Here is a 16,387-nt window from a genome sequence, read left to right on the forward strand (position 1 = left end):
ACTCTGGGGGAAGTACCTTCATTTTGGTATAAGAAACCCCATTGTTTGTGTCCAAACGCCTATTTGCCTTTATTTCATGCCAAATCGTATGACCAAATCTCCACCTTATCGACTAGTTTGGTAGGAAAATATAATGATACAAAAACGCTACATGGCGACTGAAAATGTGGTCCACATTTTTTCATGCTGTGTATATAAATACACATATATTTACCAAAATGCCTAGAGCCAATTTTCTACAGGCCCTGTATGATACGGCCGATGACTGCTTTGCAAACATAAATGCGTGTAATTTTGTCACCACGCATGTTGACGATATCCGAAAATCACTCGAGGACAGTTTGGACAGGGTGTTAGAAGATCGTGGCATTGACATGATGCAATTTAGCGAGCTAAACGACGCTTTTCAACAGGCACAAAAAAAATGGCGCACCAAGGCCAAGAATACTGTCGCCGCTGCCACTCAGGAATTATTTGACGTGTTCGAAATGGGCGGTACGATCAAGCCAAGCATCCCCAACCTCGAAAGTGCAATCAAGACCTTGGCAATTCTGATCAGTCCTGATAATCCGAAACTCAAGATTACGTACCGTGACCAGATGAAAAACGACCCCAGGGGTCCAAAGGCCTGTCGTGATAACTTGAGTGTTGCCCTTATGACTCTCCGAGAATCTTTGCTGAGACTTTGGTCATTGGTTAAAAGGTACAATTTTGCAGGCAAACTAATCGGACCCAAACTCGAGCGACTGGTCGATTTGCGCGACATTCCACGTACACAAGAGACCACCTGGTTAATTAGGGGTATCAGGGAAATACGATTGGATGGCGAACGTGAGGCGCTAGACCATGCCGAACGTATGGAGAGAATGCGAGAAGTTGAGCGTGCATACGAAGAGAGACTTCGGAAGGTGATTGGTGTTGACGCTACGGATGAAAATGGAAATTATTTTGTGGACCTTACAGGCATGAAAGACACCGTGCCACTGCTAGTGGGACACGATGTATCCGAACCCGCCAACCCGCTTTACCAGGAGTGGCAGCGTGTTAACCGGAAGCGGGGCAAGCGAAACCAAGACTCGCTCAGGTGGTCCGACTTTAAGCGACAGAAGAAGGAGCGGGCTAGCATTCAAGCAATTGAGTTGAGTGACTAGTCAAGGTCGTTTTTGGACACACAGTGACGACAAATGACGTATTTTTATTATTATTTTCAATACGAAAATACTATGTCGCATCTTCCCAAAATTGAAGTCGATATCCCATACGACGACGAATCCACCGTCGACCGGTCGATTGATGAAGTGCAAGCACGAGTAGCGTCCATATATCGTACCAGAATAGTGTTTGGGTCGCAAAACGAGTTTTTTATTCAACTCACACGTGTGCTTTCAACCTACAAATCTGTACACGAGCTTTCCGGTTTCTTCAAAGGTATATCTTTGACTGCGATATCATCGATTGTGAATGCCATCCCTGATCGCAACACATGCAATTTGATTTACCACAGCTTCCGCTCGTTTATGATATGTCCGCTATTTTTTTTTTGCCACGGATGACATTATGGAAATATGGGAACTGTGCGAAAACAACGATTTTTCCTTATTGCGTATGCTTCTTCGTTTTTCAAACGAGAACCACGCACGATACCCAGTCGACAGTAAAGGTAGGACACGCTTGAGTGCTCTTGAATCGCAGAGTATGTATCGACAATTGAAGAAAATACTACACAGTGGCACCGCAACATCAACGATGCTGAGAGCGACGCACTTTGAACTGGAACTACGAAAAAGTTGCGCATTGTCATTTAAACGCCTGGGTGACGCTAAGCACAAGTGTACAATACTAGAGCTCGAGCTGCAGCGTGATATGATTCGAGCGTGGGTGGACCGAGTTCGTGTGCGACACGGTGTCGAAATTGTATAAAGAAATATTTAATTTTAGAAACTTGCGCGCGAAAACTTCACCGCACCTTTTTCGGTCGAAATAAATTGAAAATCAAAACTCAGAAATAAGTACGCGCGAAAACTTCACCGCACCTTTTTCGGCCGAAATAATTTTGAAAATCAAAACTCAGAAATAGGTACGCGCGAAAACTTCACCGCACCTTTTTCGGCCGAAATATTTTTGAAAATCAAAACTCAGAAATAAGTACGCGCGAAAACTTCACCGCACCTTTTTCGGCCGAAATAATTTTGAAAATCAAAACTCAGAAATAGGTACGCGCGAAAACTTCACCGCACCTTTTTCGGCCGAAATAATTTTGAAAATCAAAACTCAGAAACATGTGCTTTTCGGCCGAAATAAATTGAAAATCAAAACTCAGAAACATGTGCGCGTGAAAACTTCATGCACCTTTTCGGCCGAAATAATTTTGAAAATCAAAACTCAGAAATAAGTAAGGCTCAGTACACAAAGTTATCAATCATTGTTTATTATAATCCAACTTTTAGGTGAATACGAGTACGTATACACTCGCTATCTCCAATTTCCACCAAGCTCAACCCATCGGATCGGATCTACGAAAGACGCCGGGGTTTGGTGTCTGTACTGGCACGTACCTGGATTATTAGAATCCGTAACCGCTTGCAAAGTATTTGTCATTTGTATATTATAATCCAAGTTTGATCGGTGTTGTCGCATGCACGATGTCCTGTGCTCAACTGTCAGAGGTCACATCGATCACAGTAATTGATTTTGAAAACTGAAGCATTTGTCGTGCTCGGTCGTCACGAACTAGATGCGTTTCTGGATCACGTCCAGAGTTTCCAGCTTCGTACACTTTCCGAAATCAATGCCGTCCACGTCGTCGGTTGTTCTGACAACCAGCGACTTCAGGTTGACCAGTTCTCCGAGCACGTCCCAGTCGCGAGCGTGCAGGTCCTTCAGTGTCAAGTGCTCTAAACCCGACAACCCGAGCAGAGGGTGAAGCGTGGTGTCGTGGTCGCCGGCCCAAATTTCAAGGGTTGTTAGCTGGGGGAGACAGGAGACTGCCCGCATATCAAACACATTTGGCCAGGTGGAACAGTGTTGGTTCAACGAAAGCCGTTTCAGCCGGGGAAGATTCATCAAGGTTCCCTCGAACCAAGTGAATGACGTCACATCCAGATCCTCCAGCTTACCCAGTCCGGAAAACGCGGAGAGATCGGCGGGGGCGGAGATGCCGGACGGTCTGATCCCAAATTCCGTCACGACGATGTTGGTGGACCCGATACTCATGGTGAAAATTGAAAACTTATAACCGGGGAAGTGACGGGTTGCAGACTCTAGTGCGACATTTTATATCATTTTCAAATTTGCATCGGGTGGTACACATAAAGAATTTGTTGCCCTACAGCGTTGGATACTTGACGGGGCCCGTCAGCCTTTGGATGGATGTGTAACAAATATTTGCATTATACAGGTAAAGCTCAATAGACATCGAAGGCGTCCGACAGGAGTTTTTTTTGTTTTGTTTTGTAAAATACTAATTTTTAGAAAGAACCGTTTACCATCCGTAGTGAATCTATCGAGTTTTCCTTTATAAATATCCACCAGCAGGGAACTACTCTAGCGTTGGAAACTTTTGGACGGATGTGTAACAAATATTTGCATATAGACATCGAAGGCGGTCGAACGGGAGTTAGGAGAGTTTACTCATTCCAGCTTTTTAGTTTGTTCTTTTTTTTTATAAATTACAGAATTTGTTTTTTTAGGAAGCACCGTTTTGATAGTCGAGGGTGTGGTCCACCAATCAAGGTTGAACTGTCGACCACCCCACTGCGCTGGTCCAAGACGGTCTGCCATGTGGATTTGTACCCATTAATGCGGTCTGGTTTGGTTTTGGTTGACGGTTTAGTGGAGCGTCACTCCAAATAACCGGCTATATAACCCGCATGTGGATTCACTTATTGATCACACTTTAACTTTTCTACTTATAACAAAACAAACAAAACCCAAACCCCTAAAACCTTGCCGAAGAAAAATCGATTTACCCCAACACCCCAAAGGTAGCCCTAGATAGAACAACCTAACCTCAAACCTAACCTCCAACCCTAAAACAACAAAATGCTTTACCGCTATACCAACCCGATCTTTGCCGCTGCCGCCGCGTACCTGGCGATCCAGTCTCTGATGCCCTTTACCGCTGCCGCAGCGCCGACCATTCACCCCTACGCCCGGGTGACCGATGACGTTCAACCCTCGGTTATTTACGAGCCGTTCGAGTTCCCCCTGACTCCCTTCGCCCCGGACACGAACACTATGGTGCTGAACATTGGTCTCGTGGCCCATACTTCGAACGCGACTGTTGCGGATTACATGGTGTTTAGCCTGGTCGAGTCCATCGCCCAATCTGACCCCGAAGCTGTAGTCTACGAGATTGACGCTGCTGACGTGGACCCGATGGCCCGCGCTATACCCGTTGCCCCTGCCGCGGCTGAGCCCCACGAGACGCGCTATCTCGAAGTCCGTATCGACCCGCGTATGTATGAGACCGTTGTCAATAATGTCAACAACATTTACATTGACGGTAACACGGTTGCCGGAGATCTAGTCATTGACACATCTATTGATGTCACAAACGGCGGCGGCAACACGGTCACTAACAATGGTGGCGGCAACACTGTTAACAATAACAACGGTGGTGACCAGGACACCCCGACTATGGTGGTAAAGGAGTGTCGCATCACACATCCCGACGACACACTGAATCAGTACCTCGACATTGTCAGCAACAAGGCTGTCATGGTCACCAAGAAACCGGACCGCTGGATGATTGAGTATGTTTCCGAGACCGAGTTTACTATGCGTCGCGGGGCAAAGTATCTGGTGGCTGAGGACACCACGGTCCCGGGTACGAATGGCGACAATATCCGACTCACCGTCAACACGAGCAAGACCGCACCGAACAATAAGTGGATCATGAAGGAACAGGTCTTTATCCAGAGCGTGGCTAACGATTATATTGTGGTCAACTACTCCAGTGCCGATGTGGTTATGTTGATGGTTGCCGGCAAATTTATCGAGTACGAGGACCAGAAGTGGCATTTTGTAGACTGCATCTAGAAAGCGCCGTCACAGATCGCTGTTTCCACGTACGGGAATTTGTACGCTGAATTTTAACGCATAATAAAATGTTTTCCCGCATAATAAAATGATTTCCCAAAAAACCCAGCGTTAGCTGTAAAAGTTTAAGCCCCATTTTTAATACCCGAAACCCCCCCAAAAAAAACCGGTGGTTTTACGGTGGAACACGAGTATGAGTGCCACAAAACCCCTAAACCCTAACCCTAAACCCCGAGTAACGGAGTCTGGGGTTAGGGTTTTGTATTGATGTTTGTTCAGTGACCCATCGCATGTGGCTGTTTGATGATCCCCCTGTCACGTACCACCCGGAAATACGAAATTATGACCCACAGGGACCGAAAAACTTTACATATCTTATTTTGTAAGTTTCTTTCGTCACATGTCTGGACACGACGCACGCGCAAACCCCAACACCTTACACGGGCACGAGGAGTGTTTTTGCGGTGATAGAAGTGCCGCAATGACACTTGGTATGATACGCGAACATTGTATGTTCGGACGGAAATGGAATATACTTTCCATGTTGCTACGCAAGAGAGCTGACTGGTTGTGCAACTGGACGCTTATGGACATGTTGATGAAGGCGACGTCGTACACGGAAGATGGACCGGACATGGAGACTATACGTCTCATATCAACCAGTATAGCGGAACTGGCCGTTGGTGCAGTTGCTTTTCCGATGACGGTATTTGTCTTATCGGACATTGTATCCAAGTTTTCGGCCAACTTTCAATTAAATGATTTTGATGCACTACTCCTTATGCTGGATTATGGTCGAAATGCTGGGGGTAGGGGCATGGATCGCGTAGAAGCAACGATTTACGAGCTGAAACTCTCTGCGATAATGGTTGGGGTGCATGAGATGTCCGATTGGCACGACGAAGTTCCAGACGTGTCGACGGACCCCCTTGTAGTGGAGAAACTCCCCCGTGCAGCTCTTGTTTCTACGTGTACGGTGTGCAAGGACGATGCCGACACGTCTGGAACTAGTATACCCTGTGGACACATTTTCCACACTACTTGTATCCGTGCGTGGCTTACCAGGGCAAACACCTGCCCCTTGTGTCGCGCTGAGCTACCAGCATCAGAGATACAATGGGATTCGGTTGTGAACTTTGATTGAATAAAGTATTCATTAGTGTTAACTTAGCATACAATTTCTTATATGGTTGCGCTCCTATAAAGGCACTTTCTGTTTTAAATGCACCACCACTACTACTAGCCTAGTAAACTACATTTTTATTATTTTAACTTGTAATATAAGTTGTGTCATCCACCAGTGAGTTCCCTCTTTTTGTATTTTTGTTTGTTTGTCAAATACTACTTTTTAAAAAGTACCGTATGCCAAGTAGAAAAAAAATATATGGAATTTGCATTTTAATACAAAAACCTGTTTTTGTTTTTGTTTTTTGTTTCATATTTTATAAAAGAACAATAGAATTAGCTACACGAGTAGATTGCTGCAGCTTCTTGGGGATCTTAGACGTATATGGAGAGTATTTAGCTATTATGGACAGAATATTTAAAAAAAAGTCCACCCTAGCAGAGTGGAGTAAATTCTCATTTCACTTATGTCGCTGTGTCGTTGTTCCTCTTTATATGACTCCATTCGCCAGATGTCCGAAAAAAAAAAACTGAAGGTATACCCAATATTGTACAGTAACTTTTGTTACCAGCACACCACACAATAGCGTTGGAAACTTGACGGTGCCTGTCAAGCTTGTACAGTAACTTTTGATACCAGCACACCACACAATAGCGTTGGAAACTTGACGGTGCCTGTCAAGCTTGTACAGTAACTTTTGTTACCAGCACACCACACAATAGCGTTGGAAACTTGACGGTGCCTGTCAAGCTTGGGACGGCTATGTGGGAAACATTTTTATTATGCAAAGCTCAACACCGGTCAGACAGTCAGTAGGAGTGTTTACTCATCCCATCTTTTATCTATATATTTTTTGTAAAAATACTACTTTTTAAAAAGCACGGTTTACCACCTGGAAAGAATATATCGGATTTGCCTTCAAATTGTTTTTTTGAAAAAAAATATCACCCAAGAACCGAGAGGGTGGGGTGGGTTTTTTTGCTTTTGAAAAGATTTTCACTAAAATAAACTACGCGAGTATATTGCTACAGATGCGGTTGGTAGATGTAAATGTATAGACCGATTTGACAGACGATAAAATTTATTACCGATTTTGCGTCTTGAAGGATCTTGCTCGCAGTAGAACTTTTATCGTTTGTTCTGGTAACAAATATCCTCTTTTCTACTGTGTCAATAGATTTCCTAATAAAAATTATTTACAAGTAAAGCGCATCCGTTTTGTTTTTCCTTTTGGGTAGGGGGGTGTACTACAGAGGTGGTGTGTGCTTGCCTGCCTGGAATATTCACCCCTAACTCAGCGAGATTTTTTGATCAGGTTTCGGTATAAAAACCCATCGTCTGTCTAAAATCACAAAGTAAACACACATAATCAAATCTATATCCTTTCGTCTCTATCACAATGGCGTCATCCAGGAACCAGGACCTCGGTATCCAGGAGGGTAGCAACACGGTCGCACAGGTGTTTCAATACCCGATAGTCAACGAAATTTTTGAGAGTAGTGTTCCGTTGAATAATACACTCGTCTTCCCTGGCATTCTTTGTATACTTGTCGTAGTAGTAGCGCACATTTGACGGTATTTGGAACCGCAGTATAAAGCAGGGCGACCCGTGCACAAAACGGGCCGCGTGTGCAATATCGGGAGTGCACGACAAAAAAGCCGGTTCGTCGAGATGTATGCCGGGCACGGGACCCTCAAACAGGTCAAGAGCGCTGTTTTCGTGCAGAACGTTTTGCTTGTCCAATACGTCGTGCGGTGTGCCCCTGTACATGTACTGTTCGTCGAGAACGTGTCCTGCACTCGCATATGTTTTGTAGATCAGCCGGTCTAGTTTGTACACGCACGGAAGAAAACTGGAGCACCCGCGATTCAAGAACGGAAAAAAATAGGGTAATTTGGGAGAGTAATTAGGCAACGGACACTTGCGAAGTATGCCGTTGATTTCACGATGATGCGGTATTCGCGGACTTCCCAGCATCGCAACGAGTTCCGTTATAGTGCGTTCATGTGAACCGTGATTGCTGAAAAGTTGGTTGTATAAACTCGGCGTGCTCGGTCCCCCCAGACACGCGAGCAATTCGTTGCCACGATCCGTGTAGTACACACCATTCATTTATTTTTTTGTAACGTTTTCATTTATTTATTAAAGTGTTTCAATCGTGTTAACTCAAGTGATTTTGTGTATGCTGACCTACAACCGAAAAAAACGGACTACTCGACGCTCACCACGAACCTCACACACAACAAGATGAACGCCACACGGAGAAGGCCACGGTGCGGTCGCCACGGTTGAATGACCTCCGTGGGGGTGGGGTACGGGCAATGAGGGTGATGTCCCATCGACCGCAACGTGGGCTGATTCTGGGTCGGTAACATATACTGGAGCAGTCCTGATGAAAAAGAGTCTATATATATATCGACTTTTTTTTCTAGTAGTAATCATTATTTTCAAAAGTCGCTCAAGTTAACATCAGTGTTACAGATTTTGAACACACGCTACCATGCCAAAGGCTCGCAGAAAATGCGAGCATGGGCGCGAAAAACATTACTGTGTGCATTGTGGAGGAGCTGGTATTTGCAGCCATGGTGGCCGAAAATCGCGGTGTGTACCCTGTGGAGGACCCCAAGTTTGCAGCCATGGTCGTAGAAGAGCGGGGTGTAGACCATGTGGGGGATCCGAACTTTGCAGCCATGGTGGTCGGAAATCGCGGTGTATACCCTGTAGAAGATCCCAAGTTTGCAGCCATCATCGTCTGAAATCGCGGTGTGGACTATGTGGAGGATCCGAACTTTGCAGCCATGGTCGTAGAAGAGCGGAGTGTAGACCATGTGGGGGATCCCAAGTTTGCAGGCATGGACGTCGAAAAGCACATTGTGGACTATGTGGAGGATCCGAACTTTGCAGCCATGGTAGTCGAAAATCAGAGTGTGTCGAATGCATGCCACTCGAAACAGCGCTGGAGAAAAACCTCGTCTGCACCAACTGCGGCGACAAGTCGTCTACCTTATACTGTGAGTCGTGCCAGCCGGGGGTTTCATGGTCCGACGAGTTCATCCTGGACTTGATTATCCGCAACACGACCATTGTTTCATTTCAGCGACACGTCACACTCGGAGGAGCCACCTGCGCCACTGGTGTCCTGAACAGCATCGGCAAACCCAGAGTCGCATATCCCGACCTGTCTGTCAATACGGGATCTCGCGTTGTCTTTGCGTGTGCGGACGAAAACGGGGGGCACCGGTCGTACCTCGAACAGTGTGAACTTGCTCGCCTGCACGTCCTGGCGTTTGGCACCACCGCGGAGGTACCTCACGTCATCATCCGCGTTAACACGGATCGCATCCGTGAGCACTATCGTGCTATCGCCCAGATAATCCACAATATGCTGACCCAGCCCCTCGGTGATGCCAGTGGCCCGTTTCTGCTGTACGTGGACTATCCAGTCGACAACAAGCACCTGAAGAATGCACACGCTGCCCACGGGAAGGCGCTGATTCTACTGGAGAATATTGTAGATATGGACGCTGTGTGTATCGACTCCGACCTGGCGGCCATGGAATTCGCAGACTTTGTCAAGCTACCTGAGGACGCCGTCGTTTTGTCCGCCGAATGTCTGTTGCGCCAGCCTATCTGTCGGCGATACGTCGGGAAGCGTATCTGTCAGAGACCCACGGAAGCCGCTGGTGATGTCATGTGTGAAGACTGCAAGAAGAAGAGGCGCAAAAATACGTTTATTTTGACTAGCACGGGTAGAGTGCGTTACACGGCAGATGTATAAGAAACGATGTGAAATCTGGTCTGGAGTCAAAATGATTGGACGTGCCGCGTGAACGACGTTGCAATTTCAGGGTTTAGGGGTTTTTTAAAAATAAAAATATACACACTACTAGTTGAAAACATACAATTGTGAATGATATTTGAAAGTTGGAATGAACTCAACAGCGGACAGCACGTCGTTATCGACGGGGCTAGTATGATCAACTCGCTGCTTCCGTGGCTCGGTGCTTGCCTAGTTTTTTTATCGTGTCTATCAAAAACGATAATGATAATGATAAATGTCCTTGTCGCCCTTGTGGCACCCTTAAGTACACACCATTCATTTTTTTTTGTAACGTTTTCATTTATTTATTAAAGTGTTTCTACATTTAACTCTAATCGTCAAGTTTGAGGCGTTTACGCATTGGTGCAGTCATACCGAGCCGCATAATCTGCACGTTAGCCAGATCGAGCTTGGCTCTGATCTCCTTCAATTCGTCGGCGTGCTTGTACCGATCGTCGGCACGACGTTCAGAAATCAATTCCAAGCGCTGTGACAGACGGGCGTTCTCCTCCTTCAAGACGGTATTCTCTTCCTTTAACACGACATTTGCTTCCTTCAAGGACACCTTGTCTTCCTCCAGAGTTTTCATAATATCCGATTTCAGCTTGAGAGTCTCGATGATGTGAGACAGGCTATGTTTCACATTCACACCCCCCATTTCGTTTGCAATGTCGGTAAAGTGACCCACTGTACTCTGGAGCTTTTCACGCGCCACTTGCCCCTCGTACACGAACGGCTTCACGTCGTCGAGTTCCTGGACGAAGCTCTTGACTGCTTTCTCGGCCTGGGATGCTAGTTCTGCGGGAATGTATATAACAACCAGGCGTTCCGCTCCGGGTAACTTACCTTCATCGATACTTGTTTTGGACATACCCGGCTTTACGACGACGTGGTTGTCATCTGCGTCAGGTACAGTGCACTTGTCCTGCAACTGAGGATGAGGTAGATTGTTTGCATTGCAGCGTCGTTAGGGAATGGTGTTATATGTAAGTTGAAGTGTTTCCGACTGGCGTTTGATTTCGCTTTTTTTTTACGTTAACGGATACACCAGTCGTTTTTTTTTTATGTTGGGTTTTTAGGGTTTTATTTTTCAAGTTTGATGCGGGACACACCGGTATACTACGAACATTCATTTTGGTCTGTCGCTCGAACTGGTTTGATGTGGAACGTTACAGCTTATACATTTTAGTTTTTAACTTTTCGTTTTTTATTGCACAATTGCAAAAAATGCAAAATAGGGATAGGTGCCTAAATTTGTGGGATGAATGGACCTATACCTTAAAAGGATAGGTGCCTATACTTATGGGAAGAATGGACCTATACCTTAAAAGGATAGGTGCCTATACTTGTGGGATGAATGGACCTATACCTTAAAGGGATAGGTGGCCTATACTTGTGGGATGAATGGACCTATACTTGTGGTTAAAATAAATATCGAAATAACTATCGTCTTTAAATATCTATTCAAGATGTTGTTCAAAAATGGTTCGTGTCATTGAAACGATCCCACCCACTCTTGAGTGTAAGTCATTTGCGGACGAAGATGGTGTTGAAACATCAATTTTCACTGTGGGTGATGGTACAATAGACAACACATTTTTCAAAGCACAAGATGTCTCAAAAATGATATGTGTTTCGAGTGCAAGTAAAGTAGTCCAAGGCCTAGAAAGTGACGAGTACGTCAAAATCAAAATCAAGAACGTTGAGACGCTTTTTGTGACGACACTCGGACTTGTGAAATTCATTGTGTCATCTAGACAGGCACGCAAAGGTCCATATTGTAGATGGCTGCTTGAAGTAATACTCGCCTTTGTGATTCAGGACCACGTGCAGATTACCGAGCATTGTGCAAACTCCCTCGCAGCAGTACTACCCGACACATTTTTGCTGGGATATCCAACCGGTATCTACGTTCTTGAAATCGGGACCGTTGGTAAACTGCGCGATCAGTGCACCCAGCCGACAAATGCAAACGATTCGGATATAGTGCTCAAGTTTGGGATGTCAAAGACCAATATTTTTCGTCGTCTGAAAGAACATGACGGTTTATTCAACAAACCAAAGCTCCATATTTTGTGTTGCATGCACGTCGAACTTGCTGGTAAGGCGGAACGAGATATACGACAATACCTCAAAAACATACAGACAACTCTACCGTTTCACTACAAAAATCAAACTGAACTGGTATCTATCAACCCTGATGTGTTTGGTTCTGTGATAGTTGATCTGAAGGATATTTCACTAGACCGGGCAAAAGAATCGGTGAAACACAATTTAAGCCATGAAATTGAGCTCTTGAAACTCCGCATAAACACGGCCGAAGAGCGCAATGTGGAATTCACCGACCGACTTGCCGAAACTCAACAGCAACTCGTTCAAACGCAAGCGCGTGCACAACTCGACAGGGTGCAACAGCATACGTTGCTCGTTGAAGCGAATGGGCGCGCCAAGGTCGCTGAAGACCAGCTGCGCGAGCTCCAAGGAAACTTCATGAAGACGTGCGTTCCAGCACGTGTGCGGAAACGCCTCCGCGAGGATGGATCGACCTGATTGATCAACAATCACATCGGCTGTGTCCGGTTCAAGTGAACACTAAATTGCAAAACACAAAATTACAGTGTCCAGAGGCTCAAACTCGAGACTGACGAAGCGAAATTTATTTTTTTAGTGGAATAGCTTAAAATGTTTAAATGGATTTTTTAAAAACATGAATTTACTGGAGGAATTTAAAAAAGATATTACATAATTATTTGGGTATTGTTTCGCGAGAGCAAGCTCACCTCTGCTTGCGTTCTGCGACATCACTGAGTCGCAGCGTATGTACAGTGAACAGCACCATGGGGCTTGGTACTACCGTTCGAGTCTGTAATAGCGGTACGAATTAGGTCTTAATTGTCTCTTCCAGTAAGACTCGCACGGTATCACTAGTCTGTTGGTTCAAAGAGGATGTGCAAAATGTGTAACGGGGTGTCCGACTGGCGTTTGATTTCGATCGTGAACGCAAAGACAATTAAAACATTATAAACAAATATATATAAGACTTGCCGTGCCATTTCCGACACGTTGCTGCAGAAACACAACATATACGTGCAGAGCATCAACTTATCCCACGGTACCTGTGGGACAGGAGCGGCTGCGCGTTACCCCAACACCGGCACACACCCCAGATATGCTGGACACGTTCTCAGACGCTCTTCTTGATGTGTGGAACCGGTGCGGTAAAAAATTAGCGTCAGTGTAGGGGCAAAAAGACTAGCATATTGTTCATGTACATTTTGATTGGTCAGCCAAGTAATGTGCTAGGGGCACGTGTAAGTACGCATAAAGCAAATCGTTAGAGCCCACATTGTCTCGTGCGTGGTGCCCGAGCAAGCCACAGTGTTTCAAATCGCCAGGTTATCGTGCTTCTGACGACAAAATTGCAAAAACCACCGAATAATTGCAAAACTCGTCGCCTTTTACAAGTTGAGTCGGTGCTGACATACCGAGCCGCATTACCGTTTTCATTTATTTATTAAAGTGTTTCAATCGTGTTAACTTAAGCGATAAAAACCCTAAAACCCTAAACCCTCTCTATTGTGGGGGATTTGGCTTGTGCTTTTTGGAAGACGGAGCTAGTAGTGCAAAATCCATAAGACGATCACGAGCATCGTCGTACTTTTTGGCTAGTTCAAAATATGCCACGCGCATCTCGTCATATGCACGACGCGCGTTAGCAATTGCGTTGTTTAAACTCTCCATCGTCAAACGGTTTGCCTCAGTCACCTGATGATTGGCCTGTTCGGTTAGCAACGCCCGATCTTCAACAGCCTTTAAATCCCGCTGGATCATCGCCTTCTCGGCAACCAACTTGTCCACACTAACACTTTTCGCACCAAACGCGCGACACTCATTGTATAGTTGATCGACAAGCGCGTCGGCCATAGTAGCTGGGACACAGAATACCTCTCTCTGTTTCTTAAGTGGAAACTTGCTTGTCGCCGAGTGCTTGCTAACAATGTCTGCTATTGCCGCCTCTGCGTCACCAATGGTACCCGAACAGATATAGACGGCGAACGCCAGAGTAGAACCAGGGAAGCCGTGCTCGTGTTCACCGAGGCGGCGATGAAGATTGTCACTGCGACCAAACTTATAAATACGGTGATCGTCTTTCACGTCTAGTGGTAGAGTGTCACATAGCCCCTTCAATTCTCCGACTGTACCAGCGTAGATTAGGTAAACACCACCGGGTATTGGTGAGTCCACATTATTTCTACGTAACGAAATTTGCAGGGATGGTGCAGACAACTCGATAATCTTAGCCGTGTCATGTGTTGTGTACGCTGCAACTAGACCCATAGCCCATTTCGCGTACCCAGTACTCTGGCCACGTTTTGTGGACAAGATGTAGATGATGAACCCAAACGTGTCGAGGTAGACGGCAAGCGTCCCCTTAATTCGGATTTTGACACGATTATCGTTGGTAATCGTATTATATACTTTACACGATTTTGACACGTCGACTAGAGTTGCAATATCCTTCGCACAGAAAAATGTTCCAGAGGCAGTCCGGTCACCAACTACATGTACTTGTGATAGTTCGGTATTATCGGATGTATTAGTTTCAATGACGGGTGGACATCGCTCGATATTACGCCATTCTGAACACGAGTCGATATTCATTGTTACTATATTGTGTGTTCGATATATATAATACGCTGTATCTCAAGAAAAGTTTATTCAGTTTTTTTAAATAGGCCCTATTCGCACAGCCCCTTGCCAATTTTCGGCTCACCCCTTGCTGAAAAGCAAGGGGTGAGCCGAAACGTTGCTTTACCAATGACCCTACGCTAACCGACGGGGTGCTATACCATTGACCCTACGCTAACCGACGGGGTGCTATACCATTGACCATACGCTTCTAGCAAGCTCACCTTTGCGTGTGTCTACCACTGGCGCTGACACTTACCATTGACCCTACCGTACATTTTCGCGACAGCAAGCTCACCTTTGCGTGTGTCTACCACTGGCGCTGACACTTACCATTGACCCTACCGTACATTTTCGCGACAGCACGCTCACCTTTGCTTGCGTTCTGCGACATCACTGAGTCGTAGTGTATGTACAGTGTGCTTGGTATACCATTAGTTACCGTTCGAGTCTAGTCTGTTGGTTCGAAGTATGTCCCTAAACGCCTCTACTGCCCACACTCGAACGGTATTACCGTTCGAGTCTAGTCTGTTGGTTCGCAGCTGTTGGTTCGAAGTATGTCCCTAAACGCCTCTACTACCCACACTCGAACGGTTGACGTGTTTACCTCGTGCTACGTGGCCAACGATACTATATCGTTGGCCACTAGGTACAGGCACGTATCCCTTAACAAGGGGTAGAGAATCGGCTTAGGTGCAAGAATCAACGCAAATTTGCAGATGTCCCCTTTTTCGTATGCTCTATTTCTGCTGTGCATACCTTATAACAATTATCACTGTCAGGGCAACCTTCAAGTACTATGCAATAGTTGTGTAATTTCGCAAAACAGTTCATAATCCCCTGCACGATCATAATACTAAACTCTAGTGCTCTCCACAATATTCCCCACTTCCTGACAAATATCCCAAGCGCCAGCTCTATATGCATGCGCGTTTGGGATTGGAAAAAGTTGTATGCATCCCACCATTAGCCTAGTTTAGAGCCTGGGCACGGTCCCAACATCTTATCTGAGCCTTCGTACGCGTTATCGCCGACGATGTGGTAAGGGTTAGGTAAGCCCTCAATCAGTTCTTTGAAACCTGCAACGTCGAACGCCTTTTTGTCGTGAGTAGATGCAAACGAATTGCAAAAGAATGCTAAGAACACTCTTCAGGTCTGTCACAAGACCTCCTTATAGCATCCTTAAGGTGAGTGCTAGTTGTACGTCAAATACTATCGCTCCATTCCTCAAATTACCCTTGCGCGGATCTCTTTTGCATGTTGCAGTGATCGCCTCTTTTAATATTAAGAACTGACCAAATGTCATTCTGGGGTCAATATCAAAGCTGTTCATCTGCAATGAGTGTCCAACTACCTCATTGAAGGTGAGCGTCTATCGATAGACAATACCCAATCTTGTGAGACCATATAGGGTCTTCTACTGTAGGTATGACTGAAGCTATGGCCATCACTACAATTAGAATTACTTTTTGAGAGAATCTACCTTTATTATTGTGCATCTCGTCAATCTCCATATCAATTTCCAACATACTGCTCTTCTCGTTACTCTCGGAAGAACCATACAAGCGTGTGATCTTGTATTCGTTGTTGTCACTGTAAAAGCCGGGTCTCCACATTAGAATCTAATAAAATAGACGTACTCTTAATAGGGATATTATTATTTATTTCAAAAATGGCAAGTATGTATGATACAATGTATGAAAATATGGCG

General features: G+C 45.5%; 10 protein-coding genes across 10 annotated transcripts; 6 read left to right on the forward strand and 4 right to left on the reverse strand.

The window, feature by feature from the left end:
* Positions 1 to 218: 218 nt before the first annotated feature.
* Positions 219 to 1,151, forward strand: SARC_04673 (hypothetical protein; the record flags this gene model as incomplete). Its single annotated transcript, XM_014301482.1, has 1 exon — positions 219 to 1,151. The coding sequence occupies one exon, from the start codon at positions 219 to 221 to the stop codon at positions 1,149 to 1,151; it is 933 nt and encodes a 310-aa protein (XP_014156957.1).
* A 1,579-nt stretch (positions 1,152 to 2,730) lies between these two features.
* Positions 2,731 to 3,213, reverse strand: SARC_04674 (hypothetical protein; the record flags this gene model as incomplete). The annotated part of the gene is made up of 1 exon (XM_014301483.1): positions 2,731 to 3,213. The coding sequence occupies one exon, from the start codon at positions 3,211 to 3,213 to the stop codon at positions 2,731 to 2,733; it is 483 nt and encodes a 160-aa protein (XP_014156958.1).
* Positions 3,214 to 4,041: 828 nt separating this feature from the next.
* On the forward strand, positions 4,042 to 5,040 carry SARC_04675 (hypothetical protein; the record flags this gene model as incomplete). The annotated part of the gene is made up of 1 exon (XM_014301484.1): positions 4,042 to 5,040. The coding sequence occupies one exon, from the start codon at positions 4,042 to 4,044 to the stop codon at positions 5,038 to 5,040; it is 999 nt and encodes a 332-aa protein (XP_014156959.1).
* Positions 5,041 to 5,581: 541 nt separating this feature from the next.
* On the forward strand, positions 5,582 to 6,184 carry SARC_04676 (hypothetical protein; the record flags this gene model as incomplete). The annotated part of the gene is made up of 1 exon (XM_014301485.1): positions 5,582 to 6,184. The coding sequence occupies one exon, from the start codon at positions 5,582 to 5,584 to the stop codon at positions 6,182 to 6,184; it is 603 nt and encodes a 200-aa protein (XP_014156960.1).
* A 1,387-nt stretch (positions 6,185 to 7,571) lies between these two features.
* Positions 7,572 to 7,937, reverse strand: SARC_04677 (hypothetical protein; the record flags this gene model as incomplete). The annotated part of the gene is made up of 1 exon (XM_014301486.1): positions 7,572 to 7,937. One exon carries the CDS (start codon positions 7,935 to 7,937, stop codon positions 7,572 to 7,574), a length of 366 nt encoding a protein of 121 aa, XP_014156961.1.
* Positions 7,938 to 8,695: 758 nt separating this feature from the next.
* On the forward strand, positions 8,696 to 8,923 carry SARC_04678 (hypothetical protein; the record flags this gene model as incomplete). The annotated part of the gene is made up of 1 exon (XM_014301487.1): positions 8,696 to 8,923. The coding sequence occupies one exon, from the start codon at positions 8,696 to 8,698 to the stop codon at positions 8,921 to 8,923; it is 228 nt and encodes a 75-aa protein (XP_014156962.1).
* Positions 8,924 to 8,965: 42 nt separating this feature from the next.
* On the forward strand, positions 8,966 to 9,945 carry SARC_04679 (hypothetical protein; the record flags this gene model as incomplete). The annotated part of the gene is made up of 2 exons (XM_014301488.1): positions 8,966 to 9,092; positions 9,122 to 9,945. 2 exons carry the CDS (start codon positions 8,966 to 8,968, stop codon positions 9,943 to 9,945), a joined length of 951 nt encoding a protein of 316 aa, XP_014156963.1.
* Positions 9,946 to 10,318: 373 nt separating this feature from the next.
* SARC_04680 (hypothetical protein) lies at positions 10,319 to 10,858 on the reverse strand (the record flags this gene model as incomplete). The annotated part of the gene is made up of 2 exons (XM_014301489.1): positions 10,319 to 10,785; positions 10,834 to 10,858. The coding sequence occupies 2 exons, from the start codon at positions 10,856 to 10,858 to the stop codon at positions 10,319 to 10,321; spliced, it is 492 nt and encodes a 163-aa protein (XP_014156964.1).
* Positions 10,859 to 11,469: 611 nt separating this feature from the next.
* Positions 11,470 to 12,537, forward strand: SARC_04681 (hypothetical protein; the record flags this gene model as incomplete). Its single annotated transcript, XM_014301490.1, has 1 exon — positions 11,470 to 12,537. The coding sequence occupies one exon, from the start codon at positions 11,470 to 11,472 to the stop codon at positions 12,535 to 12,537; it is 1,068 nt and encodes a 355-aa protein (XP_014156965.1).
* Positions 12,538 to 13,560: 1,023 nt separating this feature from the next.
* SARC_04682 (hypothetical protein) lies at positions 13,561 to 14,649 on the reverse strand (the record flags this gene model as incomplete). Its single annotated transcript, XM_014301491.1, has 1 exon — positions 13,561 to 14,649. One exon carries the CDS (start codon positions 14,647 to 14,649, stop codon positions 13,561 to 13,563), a length of 1,089 nt encoding a protein of 362 aa, XP_014156966.1.
* Between the last annotated feature and the right edge of the window lie 1,738 nt (positions 14,650 to 16,387).

Source organism: Sphaeroforma arctica, assembly GCF_001186125.1.
Source record: "Sphaeroforma arctica JP610 unplaced genomic scaffold supercont1.272, whole genome shotgun sequence".
Classification (NCBI taxonomy): domain Eukaryota; class Ichthyosporea; order Ichthyophonida; genus Sphaeroforma; species Sphaeroforma arctica.